This window comes from Lolium perenne, chromosome 4 (genome assembly GCF_019359855.2).
Source record: "Lolium perenne isolate Kyuss_39 chromosome 4, Kyuss_2.0, whole genome shotgun sequence".
Lineage (NCBI taxonomy): Eukaryota > Viridiplantae > Streptophyta > Magnoliopsida > Poales > Poaceae > Lolium > Lolium perenne.
The window spans coordinates 318,643,140-318,659,300 of NC_067247.2; the positions used below are offsets into that span (position 1 = coordinate 318,643,140).

General features: G+C 54.1%; 2 protein-coding genes across 2 annotated transcripts; both read left to right on the forward strand.

Annotated features, from left to right (window-relative positions):
• The first annotated feature begins 9,021 nt into the window (after positions 1-9,021).
• On the forward strand, positions 9,022-13,054 carry LOC127296329 (heptahelical transmembrane protein ADIPOR3). Its single transcript, XM_051326384.2, has 3 exons — positions 9,022-9,479; positions 11,214-11,535; positions 12,207-13,054. The coding sequence occupies exons 1-3, from the start codon at positions 9,235-9,237 to the stop codon at positions 12,858-12,860; spliced, it is 1,221 nt and encodes a 406-aa protein (XP_051182344.1). The 5' UTR covers positions 9,022-9,234; the 3' UTR covers positions 12,861-13,054.
• A 609-nt stretch (positions 13,055-13,663) lies between these two features.
• On the forward strand, positions 13,664-15,502 carry LOC127296328 (lecithin-cholesterol acyltransferase-like 1). The gene is made up of 2 exons (XM_051326383.2): positions 13,664-14,105; positions 14,260-15,502. The coding sequence occupies exons 1-2, from the start codon at positions 13,711-13,713 to the stop codon at positions 15,206-15,208; spliced, it is 1,344 nt and encodes a 447-aa protein (XP_051182343.1). The 5' UTR covers positions 13,664-13,710; the 3' UTR covers positions 15,209-15,502.
• Positions 15,503-16,161: the final 659 nt, after the last annotated feature.

The window sequence follows — 16,161 nt, forward strand, 5'->3', positions numbered from 1 at the left end:
AACACACAAGGGAAAAACCACGGACGTCAGCCAGCAAAACTTCACTATTTCGGTGGTGTTTACAAACGCCTGTCTCACTCCGCCGGCGACGGGCCTCGCTTCGCTCGTCAGAAGTTAGCCTCTTCTTGAAATTTGGATCACAATATAACACTAGCGATGAGTAAAAAGTAGGATCAACATTCGTATTGTCATCTGCGTTCACTGCAAGTACACTACGAGCTCTGATTTGTGCTGCCTAATATCATCCATGCAAAAAGCATCTTAAGAACAAATCAGACTTTGCACAGCACGGGCGCTGCACCTGGCCGGCAACTCTTGACGGGGGTAACAAGGAGGAAGGGGCGGACGAGGAGGCGGCCTTGCCGGCGGAGATAGCCGGCGTTGGGGACCGCGGTGGCAGGGCGGCCAGCCCGATGGAGTAGGGCACCTGCTAGGGTTCATCCTGTTCGTGTTGTTCATCCCCTTCGTGGTTACTAGGATAAGAAAACGGTTGGGATAGAAATAATACTGGGCGTATTTCAAGGATACTGCTGAGGATCCTCCGGAGATAAGAATTGTTCCAGCCTCCTGCTTCCCTCAGCGCCACGTGTCCACTTTTAGCCAAAAATCCTGATGTTGCTTCGTCGCAGCAAAAAAGACCCCGCTTTTGCTTCATTGAAGCAAAAAACGGTTCGATTAAAAATAGAAGAGTTGCGAGTTGTTCAGACTTTGTTTCGTGATAGCAAAAAAAGTTCCGCTTTTACTTCATTGAAGTAAATGATCCGTCGGACGTGGATCTCGCCGGATACATCGTTGGAATCCTTGTAGCAACAAAAATGTACTAAAGTAGCAAAAAATTTATACTATTGTAGCATCGTTAAATACTAGTCGCCGGTGCACCAGCCGACATCATCCCAACTCCGGCTGGCAGCACCTTACTTGCTGCTTGCAGCATCGTCACTGATTGTTTGTAGCATCACCATGGGCAGTTGGCAGCATTACCATTTGTCCTTTGCAGCACCTCCGCCACACGATGGTAGCATTATCGTGGGTTGTTGGCAGTATTACCGTTTGTCTTTTGCAGCACCTCCTCCAAAAGATGGTAGCAACACCGAACGCAGGTGGTAGCATTGACGTCGCCCTTAGCCGCAATTTTGACCTTGGCTCGCAGCACCTGCTCTCAGCAGTGGTAGCACCACCCAAGGCTCCTGGAAGCACAACTCGACGTTGCTCGCGGCATTGTCGTCACCCATGGTACGTCCCCGGTCCACCGCTGCCCGAACCTTGTAACATCGGCTACTACCGCTCGATGCAGCGTCGAACTGCTATTGCAGCATAGTCGGCATGAATTACCAGGTGCGACACCGCATCCTTTGTAGCATGCAAATCCCGTTCAGCCTATAGCACACACCGATGCATGATGAGTGACCCCGTCGTCCTCAATGCCAGTCTCTTCCAGGACCATCACTGGCACCGAGCACATCGAGTGGACCGAGCCCTGTCCTCGACCACTGCAAAAAGGTACACCACCGGCCCCGCCGATCTCGTCTGGCCATGGGATAGGGAACCCGTCCCTGCTATGGCTCGTGGTTTTTGGGGCGGCCGGCGGCAAGATGAAAGGGCAGAGTAGGTCTGCGGCAAGATCAAAGGGCAGAGCAAGCAGGGAAGTTTGCAGCATCCTACGAGCCGAGATGGCGTCGACCTTGCAGCCAGGGCGGCGGAAGGTGGACTCGGCTGCAAGGAGTGCCCCAGCGGCCTTCTTCCGCCGCACGCGCAGCTCAACCGCCACCTCCAACCTCCACCAGGTGCGGGATCCTCACCTTGACTGCCACATCCGATGTCGCCGCCCACGGCGAGCAGGACCGACGAGATCGAAGCCCGAATTCCGGACGACCGTCGTGCCCGTAGCGCACAACGGAGCACAGCGCGGCGGCGTGGGAATCTACGCGTGAGGGGCCGAGGCGACGTTGTGCAGCCAACAAGGAGGCGCGAGGTGCCGCCGGCCGTTCGGGATGTCGCCAACCACGACGAGCAGGAGCGACAAGATCGAGGCCTCCACATGGAAACTGCGACGGCGCGGGAGGTGGAGGTGCGGGGTGTCGCTGGTAACCGTCGTCGCTACCCACGGCGTGCAGGAGCGACGAGATCGAGTCCTCCCCATGGAAACTGCGTCGCGATGGGAGCATGGCCCGGCGGCGCGGGACGGAGCACAGCACGGCGGCTCTGCAGCGCGCGATGGAGCACGGACCGGCGGCACGAACGGAGCATGGCACGGTAGCGCGGGAGTCTGCGCGTGAGGGATCGAGTAGAGAGAGACACGGGAGAAAGGGGAAAATATTCAGTGAAGGAGACGATGCGGAAAAAAATGAGTCTAAACGTGGTGGGGTCACCTATTCGTTGTCTCCCACCCGGAGGGATGCGTGGCGAGCGCTCGGGCCGGAGGCTGCCAGCGTAGGATCCTCCGAAGGTTTTAAAGTGTTTTCCATTTTCCAAAGGGCAAGATTGTACTTCTGGCTGAGATAAGTCAAAACTTTCCATTTTTGGTAATAAAGTGTGTTTTGGCAATTATACCACAAATTATAATGATACTGGGCAAATATATGTTTTTATAGTTTGTTTTGGCAAAGGACCGAAAATAACGGTATCCTCTGGCCAATTTTTTCCCAATGAAAAAATAGTGAGGGAAGGTTTTTTTTTCGAGGGTACGCCAAAGGCGTACCAGATCTTTATAGAAGAGAGCAAAAGTTTTTACAAGAACCGACGTTGAGATGCGAGCATCACAGCCGGCAACTCCACACACGCACACCCTAGCCTACTCTCGCGGCATCCAGTCCCCAACTCCTCTCCTCGCAAGCTTCCACAGCGCGAACTCGTCTTTGATCCTGATCACAAGCTGCTGCACATTACATTGCTGTCTCACATTGTTGAACGCTCTCGCATTACGCTGCTTCCAAAGCATCCATGCGGTAAGCATGACCAGCGAGTCGAAGCCTCTTCTGTCCTTCTTATGCACTAGCTGTCTCGCCGCATCCCACCAATCCTCCAGAGTACTTTCAGTGTTCGGCTCTACCAAGTTAAGCCCTGCCGCTGTCAGGCATTCAAACCAGGTTTGCCTCGCGAATGGGCAACGCATCAGGATGTGATCGACAGTGTCCTGATCCTGCAGGCAAGTGAAGCACACCGAAGTGTCGTCCTGTAACCCATGTCTCTGGCGCCTGTCCGCAGTCCACAGGCGATATTTCAGCGCCAACCAGCAGAAGATCTTGCACTTGGTCGGCGCGATCGAGTTCCAAATCGGCTTATGCATCCTGAACTCCAAGCCTCCCTGGACACAGCATACTGTAAGTATCCTTAGCTGAATAAACACCCTTGCTCGCCCCGGTCCAAGTAAAGGCATCCTCCTCCTGCGGCCTTCTCGGCACCAGCTCAATCTCCTCCCATAAAATGATGCATTGTTCCCAGGCTTGTAACGATAGATCCGCGCCGAAATCCGTCAACCACGCATTATCAATGAGAGCGTCCGACACCCGTCGGCAGTTTCTCCTTCTGGGCAGCACCGCGGCTGTGACCAGCGGCGCAATGTCCTCCGCGCAACGCCCCCTGATCCATCTGTCCTGCCAGAACAGGACATTCGCTCCCGATCCAACCGAGATCCTTGCTAAGCTTCTGAACACCTCCGTAGCTCCCTTGTCCAACGTGAGCTTTAACCCCTGCCACGGCCTGCTTGGGTCAGTCCTCTGCAGCCACTCCCATCGAGCTCTCAGTGCCAGCCCCTGCAGCTTCAGATTTTTAACGCCGAGGCCACCAAGGCGAACCGGCTTACAAACGCTCTCCCAAGCTACCAGACAGCGTCCACCTGTGTTATGCTTGCGACCAACCCAAAAGAAGCTTCTGATATGCTTAACCACTTCATCGATCAGCCAATCCGGGGGATTGTGCACTAGCACATGGTGTATCGGTCTCGCCATCATGACAGTTTTGATGAGCGTGAGCCTCCCCGCCCGATCAATCATGCCTCTCTGCCATGCGGGGATGATTCTGACCACCGCATCTATCATCGGCTGCCATTGCGCCCGCGTTAGCGGCCTAAGCGCCAGTTGTAGTCCCAAGTACTTGATTGGAAACTCCACGCATTGGCATCCCAACACCTCTTGGGTTAGCACTTTCTCCTCCTCCACTCCTCTGATCAGCGTCGCCGTAGTCTTAGTGTAATTCGCCTGCAGCCCTGATGCCTCTCCGAATATGCACAGCAGCTCCCTAACCGCCTGAAGTTCATGTCTGAGGGGACGGAAGAACAACACGACGTCGTCGGCATAGATAGAGATCCTTTGCATCGCCGAGACCCTGGCCAAATCACTGAACAGGCCATTTCCCACCGCCTTCTCCATCAAGGCAGTCAAAATTTGCATCCCTAGCACAAATAGCATTGGCGACGTGGGGTTGCCTTGCCTCAAGCCTCGTGTGTGCTGGATCCTCCTCCCTGGAACTCCATTGACAATCACCCTGGTATTGGCAGTATATAGGAGTAGAGCAATCCATTTGGTGAAGAGCTGCCCAAAACCCATGGCCTGAAGCACCTCCTGCAGGAATCCCCACGACATAGTGTCAAAAGCCCGCGTGAGGTCGAGCTTAAGCAGCACACTTGTCTGTCTCCGCTGGTTGATCTTCCTTGCAACCTGTCTAACCAACAGGAAATTATCGTGCAGACAACGCCCTCTCACAAACGCAGATTGGTTGGCACTGACCAACTCGCCCAATCTGCTCCTAAGCCGGTTCGCCACAAGCTTGGAGAACAGCTTGCCAAAGCTGTGAACCAAGCTAATAGGCCTATAGTCTCCAATCTCCATGGCGTCTTGCTTCTTGGGGATTAGCGTAATAAGCGCCCTATTTAGCCTCGCAAAGCCCCTGCCATCTCCAACCCCCAGTTTCCAAATACATGCCATGATATCTGGCTTAATCACGCTCCACGCACGCTGGTAGAAAGCACCAATGAAACCGTCCGGCCCTGGGGCACGGTCCCCAGGCATCTCCTTGATCGTCTCCCAAACCTCTTTTTCGGTGAACAAGTTCTCCAATTCGCTGAGATCAAGTTGTTGGATTCCGATCGCATGCAAGTCAATCGAGAAAGGTCTGTTCCTCATCGCGCCAAGCAGATTCTCATACGCTCCCGCGAATGCCTCAACCTTCCTATCTTGATCTGTTATCGTTTCCTCCCCGACACGGATCGCCGGGATGTAATTTTTGCACCGTCGGCCATTCGCAACTGCGTGGAATAGCCTTGTATTAGCATCCCCATCCTTCAGCCATCTGATACGCGATCGCTGCCTCGCCATAGTGCGCTCCAACGAGGCCAAACCAAGCACCGTATGCTTTAGATTCCTGCGCAGCCAGAGCTCACCCTGCGATAGCGCTCTCTCCTCCTGCGCTACGTCTAGCCGTAGAATGATGGTGTTCGCCATAGCCAGTTTGAGCTTCAGATTACCAATCTTCTTCTGCCCCCAAGCTTGCAGAGCCTCCGCAGCATTCCTAAACAGGGCATCCAACCTCCTGAAGGGATCAACGATTTGCTGGTCGCAGACCCAAGCCTCCTTCACGGCATCATCAAACCCTTCCAGTTTGAGCCAGAACAGCTCAAAACGGAATCTCCTTTTGGGCCTGAAAGCCGCGCTCAGCGAGATATGTAACGGTGCATGGTCTGATAAGGACGAAGACAGGGCCTGCATAAGCACATCCGGGTATTGCAAATCCCAGTCTATCGACACCAGAGCTCTGTCAATCCGAGTCATCGTAGGCGCCGCTCTCTCATTGCTCCAAGTAAACTTCCTCCCGTGCATATACAGGTCACGCAGCTCCAGCTCCTGCGCGAAGCGACGGAATCTGGCCATCATAGCCCTGTCCAAGTTATCGTTATTCTTCTCCGAAGCATACATGATTAAGTTGAAATCCCCTAACACCATCCAGGGACCCGGACAAAGGGATCTGCGCTCCGTAAGCTCGGCCAAGAAGTTAATCTTGGCATCCTCTCGCTGTGGCCCGTAAACTGTGGTAATCCACCATCTAGCATTGTCTTTCGTTTTTATCTCCCCAGTAATCGCATAAGAGTCGAAACTGAAGCTGTTAATCTCCAGAACAGACGTGTCCCAAGCCAACAAAATTCCTCCCCGGGTCTCCACCGCGGGAAGGTACACAAAACCATCAAAAGCAGGACCCAAACATTGCAGCACAATGAATTCGTCAATCACGTCTAGTTTTGTTTCCTGGAAACACACCACGTTTACATTAAGAGATGCAACGAACTCTCGCACCGCATGTCGCTTAGCCAAATCATTTAGGCCTCGGACGTTACAGTCCAAAATCTCTGGGCTTACATCCATAGATACCCAAGAAGCACTCCACTCCTAAGGACGCATCAGTGCGCCATTGCCTCCGCAGGCCCTCCCTGGACCTCCTGTCCATTCACCGGCATCGTCTTGCCAAATAGAGCTGCCATAACTCTGAGCTGTTGATCACAAACTGGTGAGTCGAACATCCTTTTGAACGCCAGTAGTTCCTCGTCCGTAGCCGCTAGATCAAAGGCAGTAAAGCCCAGGGCTTTGAGGAGCACCGTTTCCGCCACCGATGCCTTCCTCGTGGGCTTAGCCGACGCAGGCACCGGCGTTGCCGTCGTAGCCGAGGAAGATCTCCTAGTCACCCGCCGCGGAGTGAAGGGTTCAGCATCCGCCCTCAATTTGTTCGCCGATTCCACCTCACGTAACAGCGGCGGCGCCAAGGTTCTCAGAATATGAGCACAGAACGCTTTAATCCGCAGCAACTCCTCGCCTCCATCCGAGCCCAGCATGTCCACTATCTGGGCCTCTTCATGGACCTGGGCCTGGGTGAGGCCCACGTCCCCCTGTTGGTCCTCCACCTCAGGCTCAAAGCCAGGCCTTGCACCCCCTCCTGCTCCTATGCACTGTTCGCTGTTCCCGCCATCAGACACCTCGTGGCTTGACAGATCCTTCTTCAGCGATCCCGATGACGCCTCCTGCTCCAACTGGGGTCCCAGCTCCGCTTCCACTGGACTCGATAGAGCCGTCCTGTCTCTGGTGTTGTCGCTATCCACACTTTCCGAAAGGGGGACGGAAAAGTAGGCGTCCGGGTCCATACCGCCAGAGATATCCTCGGGTTCCTCTCCACTAGACAGCAGATCCGACGCGTCCATCCATCGCACCGCAGCCTCTCTGTCCTCCTCTGAAGCTGTTCCTCCCTCTGTAGCCACCGACAAACTCTGCATGGTTGTCTCCGGGATTTGCTCGTTGGCAGGTGCTCCACCCTCTCCAACGGCAATATCAGAAGAGCTCAACAGCACCTTTTGACTCTGCTTTTTGACCCAGGTCTGTCTCCCACGACTTTGAGGGAAGGTTTTTGGTAACACGTCCCTTTGCATGCGAGATGCGACAGCTTTAACAATCCCGCACGCTTTGTTTTTCCCGGAAGCGTGTATGTCACTTCGGATCCGTGACACGGGCCGGGCGGGCCCCCGTCCTGAACGAGACGAGATCTACCAAATCTAGGACGAGGGAGAAAGCGATGGATAGTCGGCACGAGACGACCTGCCCGGATCGTTCACGCCGCACCCGGTCGCACGCGTCGCATAGCATGGCGCCGGCAGCAACAATTAAGACCATATTCAGTCGCGTCCCCTAAACCGTTAAACAACGCTGGATTAAACGTTTGGAAGACGTGCTTTATTCGTGTCATGTTTGGAGTGCACGAAAATAAAGTTTTTATTTAAATTTGATTATATATTACAAAATTTGAATGAAAACGGCTAGATTTCATCTAAACCTTAGCCTATTGACCGCCCGACGGTGCGTTCGACGGTCATGCCCCGACGTCGCCTCCCCTCCGTCGCAGCTCCTGTTGCGCGCGCCGTCTCTCCATGCGTAGGGCGGTGGCCAAACGCCGCTGCTCTAGCAGCGCGTCGTCGCCTGCCCTCCCCTGCTGCGCCGCCTGGAGGGACAGCTCGACGGTGCGGCGAATCTGTGCCTCTTCCCTGATGCTGCTGTTCGCGCTCCATCGCCTCCCGCCACCGGCGCTCCATCGCCTCCCGCCGTTCACGGTAGTGCGCCTCCCGCTCCTCGCGTTGGCGTTGGCGTTCATCAGCCCACCGCTGGCCAATCTCCTCTGTCAGGCGCCGCCGCGCCTCTTCTGCCGTGACGGCGTCGAACGCCGCAATGGTGTTCGCCAACACCTCCTCCTCCCACACCGCGTTCTCGTCAGCTGCGGGGTCTCCCACTGCTGCTGCCGCCGCCTCACGCTGCTGACGGGCCCGCTGCTCGATTGCCTCCTGTCGCTGCCGCCGCCCTTCACGCCAAATCTCCGCCCCGCGCCTCCGCCGCTCTTCCAGGGCGGCGGCGGAGATGTCGAACTGCGAATCCGGTGGTGGAGGTGGTGGTGGAGGAGACGGCGGTGGAGGGAACTGGCCATCGCCGGGCGGTTCATCATTGCGCAGTGGTGGTGGAGGAGACGGCAGTGGAGCGACGAGGGCTTGTGGCGGAGAAAGGGTGCCGGAGGCTGTGGTGGTTGCCATTGAGTCGGGATGGGCTTTTATAGACACCGGCCTCGGGAAGAAAGCGCGGGAAGAGGCGAGAAGCGGCGGGAAGAAAGCGCGGGAACGCGCGGTGGCGTGCGAACGCCGGTGATGCGTGGAGGCTGCGCAGCACCGACGAGACGTCTCGCCTGCCCTCCGTCGCCATTAAGGCAAAGCTGCGACGCTTTAGTCGTGTGTTACTGCGCGCGAATAACTTCCACCGCGAGTAGGCGACGGTTAGGTCTAATATGTCGCTGACGCGTCGGTCCCGCCACTCCCCACTTCCCTTTTCGTTATGTCCGGCGTGTCCGGAGCGTCCCCTATGGACGGCCTAAACATGTTTAGGGGATACGGCTAAAAATGTTTTTTTATGCGGCACACCCTAAATCTCTTTGGGGAATAGTTTGGGGACGCGAGTAGAGATGCTCAAAGAACGCACAGCCTGCTAAATCTGGGGTGAAGGGAACGCACCGAGGCGGGCGCGCGCGACCACCTCGCCGAGATCGACGGGCCGACGCAACCCAAGCGCCCCGACGCGATACAACCAACCAACCAGCGCCCTCGTCCTCCTCGTCGCCGAGCTAGCGTGCGGCGAATATTCCAACGGGGCGGCATCCGGCATAGCACCAGCCCGGGCCCGGCCCTCTTTCTCCCGGTCTTCTTTCTTCCCTTCGGCGACGACGATGGCGATGGCGGCGGTGGAGGAGGCGGAGGTGGAGGGCCCGATGCTGGGGGAAGAGGAGGAGGAAGAAAAGAAGGGGAAGCAGGGCAAGAAGGGGAGGCGCTACGGCCTCGTCGAGTACCGGGCGCTGCCGGCCTACATGCGGGACAACGAGTACATCCTGCGCCACTACCGCTGCGAGTGGCCGCTACCGCAGGTGCTCCTCTCCGCCTTCTCCATCCACAACGAGACACTCAACGTCTGGACGTAAGTAATTGTAATTCAACCTAGAATTGCTTCCATCCGATTGCTTTTTTTCCTTGATTCTTCCATCCGATTGCTTTTTTTTCCTGTCATGCGTGATTATGCCGTAGTTAGATTCCAAGTAAATTTTACAATCAATCCCCTAGAGACGTAGCCCTGATGACAATTGTTTTATCTGTAGCCCCAACCTAGAAACATTGCGCGTTTCAATGTATCAATTGATCTGCAGGTGAGATACGAATTGCTAGGAAACAAGAAAAGAGAGGCGGCTTGCTAGGAACCAAGAATTGTCCCGATTGCAATGCACTCATTTGATTTCAGCTCACTGAATCTTACCTTGAAAGTTAAATTAATTTTGATGGAAGAAAAGGCTTGAGCAAGTTCAGCACTGAAAATGCATCGAGTGGCAGCACAACTCTCAACTTTTTTAATTGGCAGCAACTCTCAACTTATTTTGTGATTGGTATCAACTCTGAATTGAAAGCATTTATTCATGTCAGGTAAGAGTCGAAGACCGCCAATTAACTAACAAGTGCCCTTTCGATGGATCATACGTTGAACTGAACCATGAACTTCAAATGCGTCTTTCCTTGTCTCTGTTGCGTATTAATCTGTCGAATTGATAGCGTTCATTTGAGGAAATTGCACTCAACACCAACTGTTGGGGAAGATTTTGCACAGAACCACAATAATGGTTTCTTGTTGCACAAAACACCACATTTTGTTGTAATGAATTGCATAGAACACAAAACAGGTGATTAACACAAAAGACCTACAATTAGGCATCGGGCCCACTGTGAGGAGCAACGTGGCGTTCACAGTGGCCGTTGGTGTTCTTTGATCGAGCCACCTCAAGGCCACTATGCACTCCATCTCCGATGGGAGCGTTGCCATGTAGGTGAAGCTCGATGAGTAGGTTGCAGAGGCTCCAGATGAAGGGCATTGCCGGCAAGGTCGAGCTCCGAGGGCAGTGGCACGTTGACGAGCCTGAGTAGGGAGGCGTCGGAGAGGGAGTTAGTCATGAGGTAGATCGACTCGAGGGTGTGGAGTACGTGCAACAGTCTTAGTGGCAGCAATGGCGTATACGCTCAACGCCAACGTCGACGAGGAGTAGTGGGCGCCTGGGCGGAGAGCACAGCAGTCGCCGCTACCTACAGGTCAGGAGAAGTACCGTCGGGGTCAATGGCCTCTGCGCGTTCCGCACCATGGCCGTTGTCGATGGCGCATGTTTCACCGCACTAGCCGATCGGCCGAGGACCATTGTCGTCGGCACCGCCGCGCCGTGAGAATGCAGACCGGCGTTGTAGGTCTGATGAGATCCCGCCCCGCCCAGCCCGACGTACACTGAGTATGAGCTTCGCCCCCAACCTCTGCTGGAGGACGCAAATCGGCCACACGCCCTCTAAGAGTGGATCCAAATTGAGTAAATGGCTATCAACGCTGTTAATCATCTGTTATGTGTTCTGTGCAACTGATTACAACAAAATGTGGTGTTTTGTGCAACAACAAACCATTGTTGTGGTTTTGTGCAAAATCTTCCCCAATAGTTGGTGTTGCCTGCAATTTCCTCCGTTCATTTCGCCAAGGCCCCTTATGTGCATTGTGTACTGTAGTTATTGACATAAGAATTCCAGGAAATTATGGCTGCCAAACTTCTGTCTGGTTATTATTTAACAGAGTATGAATTTTGTAGAGTTTTTCCGATCTAATAAAGCACGTTTTCTGTGTGTATTTCAGGCACTTGATAGGATTCTTCATCTTCCTTGCTTTGACCATATACACCGCAACAAAAGTTCCAAGTGTAGATCTTCAGAGCCTCCAGCATTTACCGGAAATGCTGAGGAATGCTGATCTTCATAAGATTCAGGCAGAGCTTGCGGCATGCCTTCCTTCACTACCTAACTTTTCTGATTTACAAAAGATGACGGGTGACTTGAGGACCTCATGGAATTCTATTGACGTGCTGCCGTCAGTATCTCGCTGGCGTCTCTTGGAGTTACTCTCGAGTTGCTTGCCGCACAGATTTACCCATTCCAATGAAACTAATCTTTCAGTTCTTGTAAGTTGCCAGCAAAACATCTATTTTGTTTCATTCTTCACTCATCACCACTAGTACTTTATGCTGGGTTCCAGAGACACAGTGTTAACCTGCTGACAACATCTAATAGCAAATTCTTATCAGAGCTGTACTATTAAATCAAAGCCATTTAGTTTTGTATTTTATTCTAGGTATGCCCAATCTGGCTGATTGTGTCTGACTTTTGAGTTTTGACCAAATTAAGACAGTTTAAGCTGACATTGAACAAGATTAGACTTGTAGATGTTATCAGTAAAAAGAATCTTAAATTCTGCTAGTTAGTAGTAGTAGGTTACTGGAAAAGAAGTTGCATCAAGAAATTTGCCTGTTCACGAAACTAAGAACCTTTATTTAGTATACATCGTTTGCCCATCTCAAAACTTACTGTATTTTAGATGCAAGCCACTGTTGTTGGTACTTGGTACACATACAGAGAACAAATAAAAAAAAATTACTTATATCATCAGGGCGTTATGGCTTCATGTAAGAACATACCAATGGCCTTTTTATGTATATTTCACTGAAATCCATCCAATCCTCATTAGATTCTATGCATATTGTGTTTTGCAATGCATGACTTATATATACCAGTTGTTTTTAACTGATGTGCTGATAACTTGTGACATAACAAGCATCGATTTTCATCTGTGCAGGAAAACATGAAGGATGATGTAGCAAATTTGCTTGCACCACACTTTATTAGGCCAATCTCTAGGTGGCCGTTCTTTGCATTCTTGGGAGGAGCCATGTTTTGCCTTCTTGCCAGCAGCACATGCCACCTTCTCTCATGTCACTCTCGCCGCCTTGCATATGTTATGCTCCGGCTTGATTATGCAGGCATTGCTGCTCTTATCGCCACATCCTTCTACCCTCCAGTATACTACTCTTTCATGTGCCATCCTTTCTTTTGCAACCTTTACCTCAGTTGCATAACTATTTTAGGAGTAGCCACTATTGCCTTCTCCCTGCTCCCAGTCTTCCAGAACCCCGAGTTCCGAGTCATACGAGCTTGTCTCTTCTTTGGCATGGGAGCATCGGGTGTCATCCCTGTTTTTCACAAGTTGATCCTCTTCTGGGATCAACCGGAGGCGTTGCACACTACCGGATATGAAATTTTGATGGGCCTTTTCTATGGGATTGGAGCATTGGTGTATGCAACTCGGGTGCCTGAGCGCTGGATGCCTGGGAAGTTTGACATTGCCGGGCACAGCCACCAGCTCTTCCATGTCTTGGTAGTTGCTGGAGCATACACTCACTACAATGCAGGGCTGCTGTACCTTCAGTGGAGAGATCAGCGAGGCTGCTAAAAGTTCTTCCGCTACAAGTCAATGGATAGATTTGTTGTTTGTGTGCTGTGTCTCAGTAGCCAATAGAGGGCTGCTGAATTTGGGCAGAGGAACATATATGCTGGTCAATTGTAAATTGTATAGTATACCAAGAATAGACAACTGATACCAGGAGGTGATTATATTCAGCAACCTTTATTGAAGATTGGTGCTTACGATATTGTCTTATGCTGTTCAATGACGATGTGATAAAGAAGCCTTGTAGCAATTGATTGCAGTTTCTTTTTTTTTTTTTTTTTTTTTTTGCGAAACACAGTACAATCAAAGACGCTCATACATACGCGCACACACTCACCCCTATGAACGCACACACGCACACCCTACCCCTATGAGCACCTCCAAGAGACTGCGTTGAAGAACTGATCCGGCGGGTCTTGAGATTGACGAAGTCACCACAGGCGCCTCGCTGTCGACGGGAACGTCGCCTCCCACTGAAGAATATTCCGCCTTTTGCACATCACACATCAAGACGATGTTGTATCATAAACCTGACACCCAGTAAAAGCATGGCGAAGGATTGCGCGCCTGCCTGCTGGACATCAGTCAGTGTGATGGTATTTGGAAGGCTGAGATCCTTGAAACCCATAGATTTTGTTTTTATTTTGCTGGGACAGCCGGTGCACTCATAGATAGTGTACATGGCAGAATTTTTAGCAGAAACCTGGCACCCAGAGAAACATTTCCAAGTGTCTGCCTGCTGGCCTGTCATCGATGTGAAATTTGACAGGCCGAGATCGATCATCGATGGCACCGGTTGGTTCGTTTTTTCTTCTGGTAGGACAGACAACACTACTGCTATTTTCCGTGGCACATGCCTCTGTCGCAAAATATCACTCACATGGATCTTCCTCGGCTCGTCGCCGTGGCCGTGCTCCTGGGCGCCCTGCGGCAGCTCCGTTGCCACTTCGCCGGCGACGCCAAGAGCCTGCACCCGGTCGTGCTCGTGCCCGGCTACGCGGCGAACCAGCTCCAGGCGCAGCTGACATCGGCGTACGAGCCGCCGACGCTTGTCTGCGGCGCGCGGAAGGGGAAAGGGTGGTTCCGGCTGTGGCCGATCAACCACACGGCCATGGACGACCCGCACCAGGCCACGTGCTTCACGGACCAGATGAGCGTCGTCTACGACGCCGTCGCCGACGACTACGGCAACGCCGCCGGCGTCGTGACACGGGTCCCGTTCTTCGCCTCCACGCGCGGCTTAATTGGGTGAGTCTGTCCGTCCACCACCGTGCACCTGTACACTTCCAAACCCACTCGATCGTTTCAGCTGCTGCTTCCTAGCTACGGAGTAGGATAATTTGGTGAGAATTGCTGGAGCTGGACTGACATGATTGGAGCATCAAATCTGTGCCAATGACAGGTGGGACCCGCTGGTGCGGCAGCTGGAAGCCGTAGGCTACCGCGACGGCGAGAGCCTGTTCGGCGCGCCGTACGACTTCCGCTACTCCGTCGCGCCGCGCGGCCACCGGTCAGCGGAGGGCGCCCGCTACTTCGCCGCCCTCGCGCGCCTCATCGAAATGGCGAGCTCGCTCAACGAGAACCTGCCGGTCGTCCTCGTCCCGCATAGCTTCGGTTGCGCGCTCGTGTACCAGTTCCTCCTCGGCCGGCCGCTCGCCTGGCGCCGGCGATACGTCAAGCGCGTCGTCTTCGTCGCTGCCGCGCTCGGCGGCTTCGCGGAGGGGATGGACATCCTCGCCGCAGGCATGGACCTCGGCCTGCCGAACCTCGCGCGGCCGTCCAGGATCCGCCTGGGGCGGAGCCAGCAGAGCGCGCTCTGGCGCCTGCCCACGCCGATGGTGTTCGGTGACCGGCCGCTGGTGGTGGCCAACAACGTGACCTACACGGCATATAACATCGTCGGCTTCCTCAATGCCATCGGCTTCCCGGAGGGAGTCCGGCCATACGTGACGCGGGTGCTGCCGATGTGGGAGGCGCTCCCGGCGCCGATGGTGCCGGTGACCAGCATCATCGGAGTCGGCGTCAGCACGCCGGAGACATTCGTGTATGGGGAAGACGGGTTCGTGGGCGCCCCAGAGGTAGTGTACGGGGACGGCGATGGCGACATAAACATGGTGAGCCTGGAGGCAATCGAGAAGGAGTGGTCTGGGGTGGAGGGCCAGGTTTTGAAGGTGCTCAGGTTGCCCGGTGTTCATCACAGTGACTTCTTCAGCGTTGGTTTCGCTCTCAAGAAAGTGCTTGATGAAATACTCAACGCCGGTAGAACTGCAAAACTCTATCCGAAGATTGAAGTGCAGACCAATATGCAGGTCCCGGTTGGAGAGAAGAGATTGAGAGTGCAAGTTCTTTAATGCTTTGAGCGATGTTACTTGTGGAAATTTGTCACCGCTGAAGCTGTGACACCTTAGAGCATCCACAATCTATAGCCAAAAGTGGTTCCAAATTATCCTTTTGGTTTTTGGAACTAGTTCCTTACATTGTGAGCGTGGTTCTAAAATGATGAAAAGAGGGAACCGGAGCATCTACTTGCTCCGATGCCAAATTGAGATGAGGGATTAAAATATAGTTGTTTGCATGTTGGCTGTATACGTGTTGAGAAATGTGAGGATGAGAGGTAGTATAGGAGAGAGATTGATGATATTTTAGTTTACTTCTTCCCTGTAGTGGGACCCATCTTAAAAATATTTGGGAACCATCAAGTTGTGGCAAATCTAGCAATTTGGCATTCACGCTATATAACTATAGCGTGTCAGATTTGGCAACACATGGCGGAGAACCGGGCGGCACGCTGGGCGGGCCGGGTGGGTCGGCCGGGGGCCGGCTTGATCGGCGGCAGTCGGGCCGCAGACCGGGCGGAGAACCGGCGGCGCGCCGGGTTGGCGGTCGGAAAACCGGCGAACCGGCGCTGGGCGGCCGGTCGGCGGGTGGGAGGAACTCCGCCGTCGTGCGCGGCAGACGCCGTTGCCGCCGCCGAGAAGGCGGACGCGGCGGACCGAAGCACCGTGCGACGCATCGGTCGGCGGGTAGCGTGTAGACGGCCGCCGCACGCATGCACGTGCGCGGGTGAGCATGGGCCCAGGGACCGCAGCGACGACGGCGGCGAGGCGGCGCGGCGGCCGAGGAGGCGGCCGAGGGAGACGCCGCGCGGCGACGGGGCGCCGGAGGCACCTCGGGCATCGCGGGCGATGAGGGCGCCGGTGACGCCTCGGGCGACGGGGGCGCCGGGGGCGCCGAGGGCGACAGAGACGCCGAGGGACCAGGCGGGGCCGGCGCAGAGGGGGCCAGCGGGCGCCGGGGGCGTCGT

Bases quoted from the DNA above. Each gene is read 5' to 3' on its own strand.
- LOC127296329 (XM_051326384.2), top strand. From the start codon at position 9,235: ATGGCGATGGCGGCGGTGGAGGAGGCGGAGGTGGAGGGCCCGATGCTG. The intron at 9,480-11,213 runs GTAAGTAATTGT...TGTGTATTTCAG, and splicing joins GAGACACTCAACGTCTGGAC to GCACTTGATAGGATTCTTCA. The intron at 11,536-12,206 runs GTAAGTTGCCAG...TCATCTGTGCAG, and splicing joins AAACTAATCTTTCAGTTCTT to GAAAACATGAAGGATGATGT.
- LOC127296328 (XM_051326383.2), top strand. From the start codon at position 13,711: ATGCCTCTGTCGCAAAATATCACTCACATGGATCTTCCTCGGCTCGTC. The intron at 14,106-14,259 runs GTGAGTCTGTCC...TGCCAATGACAG, and splicing joins TCCACGCGCGGCTTAATTGG to GTGGGACCCGCTGGTGCGGC.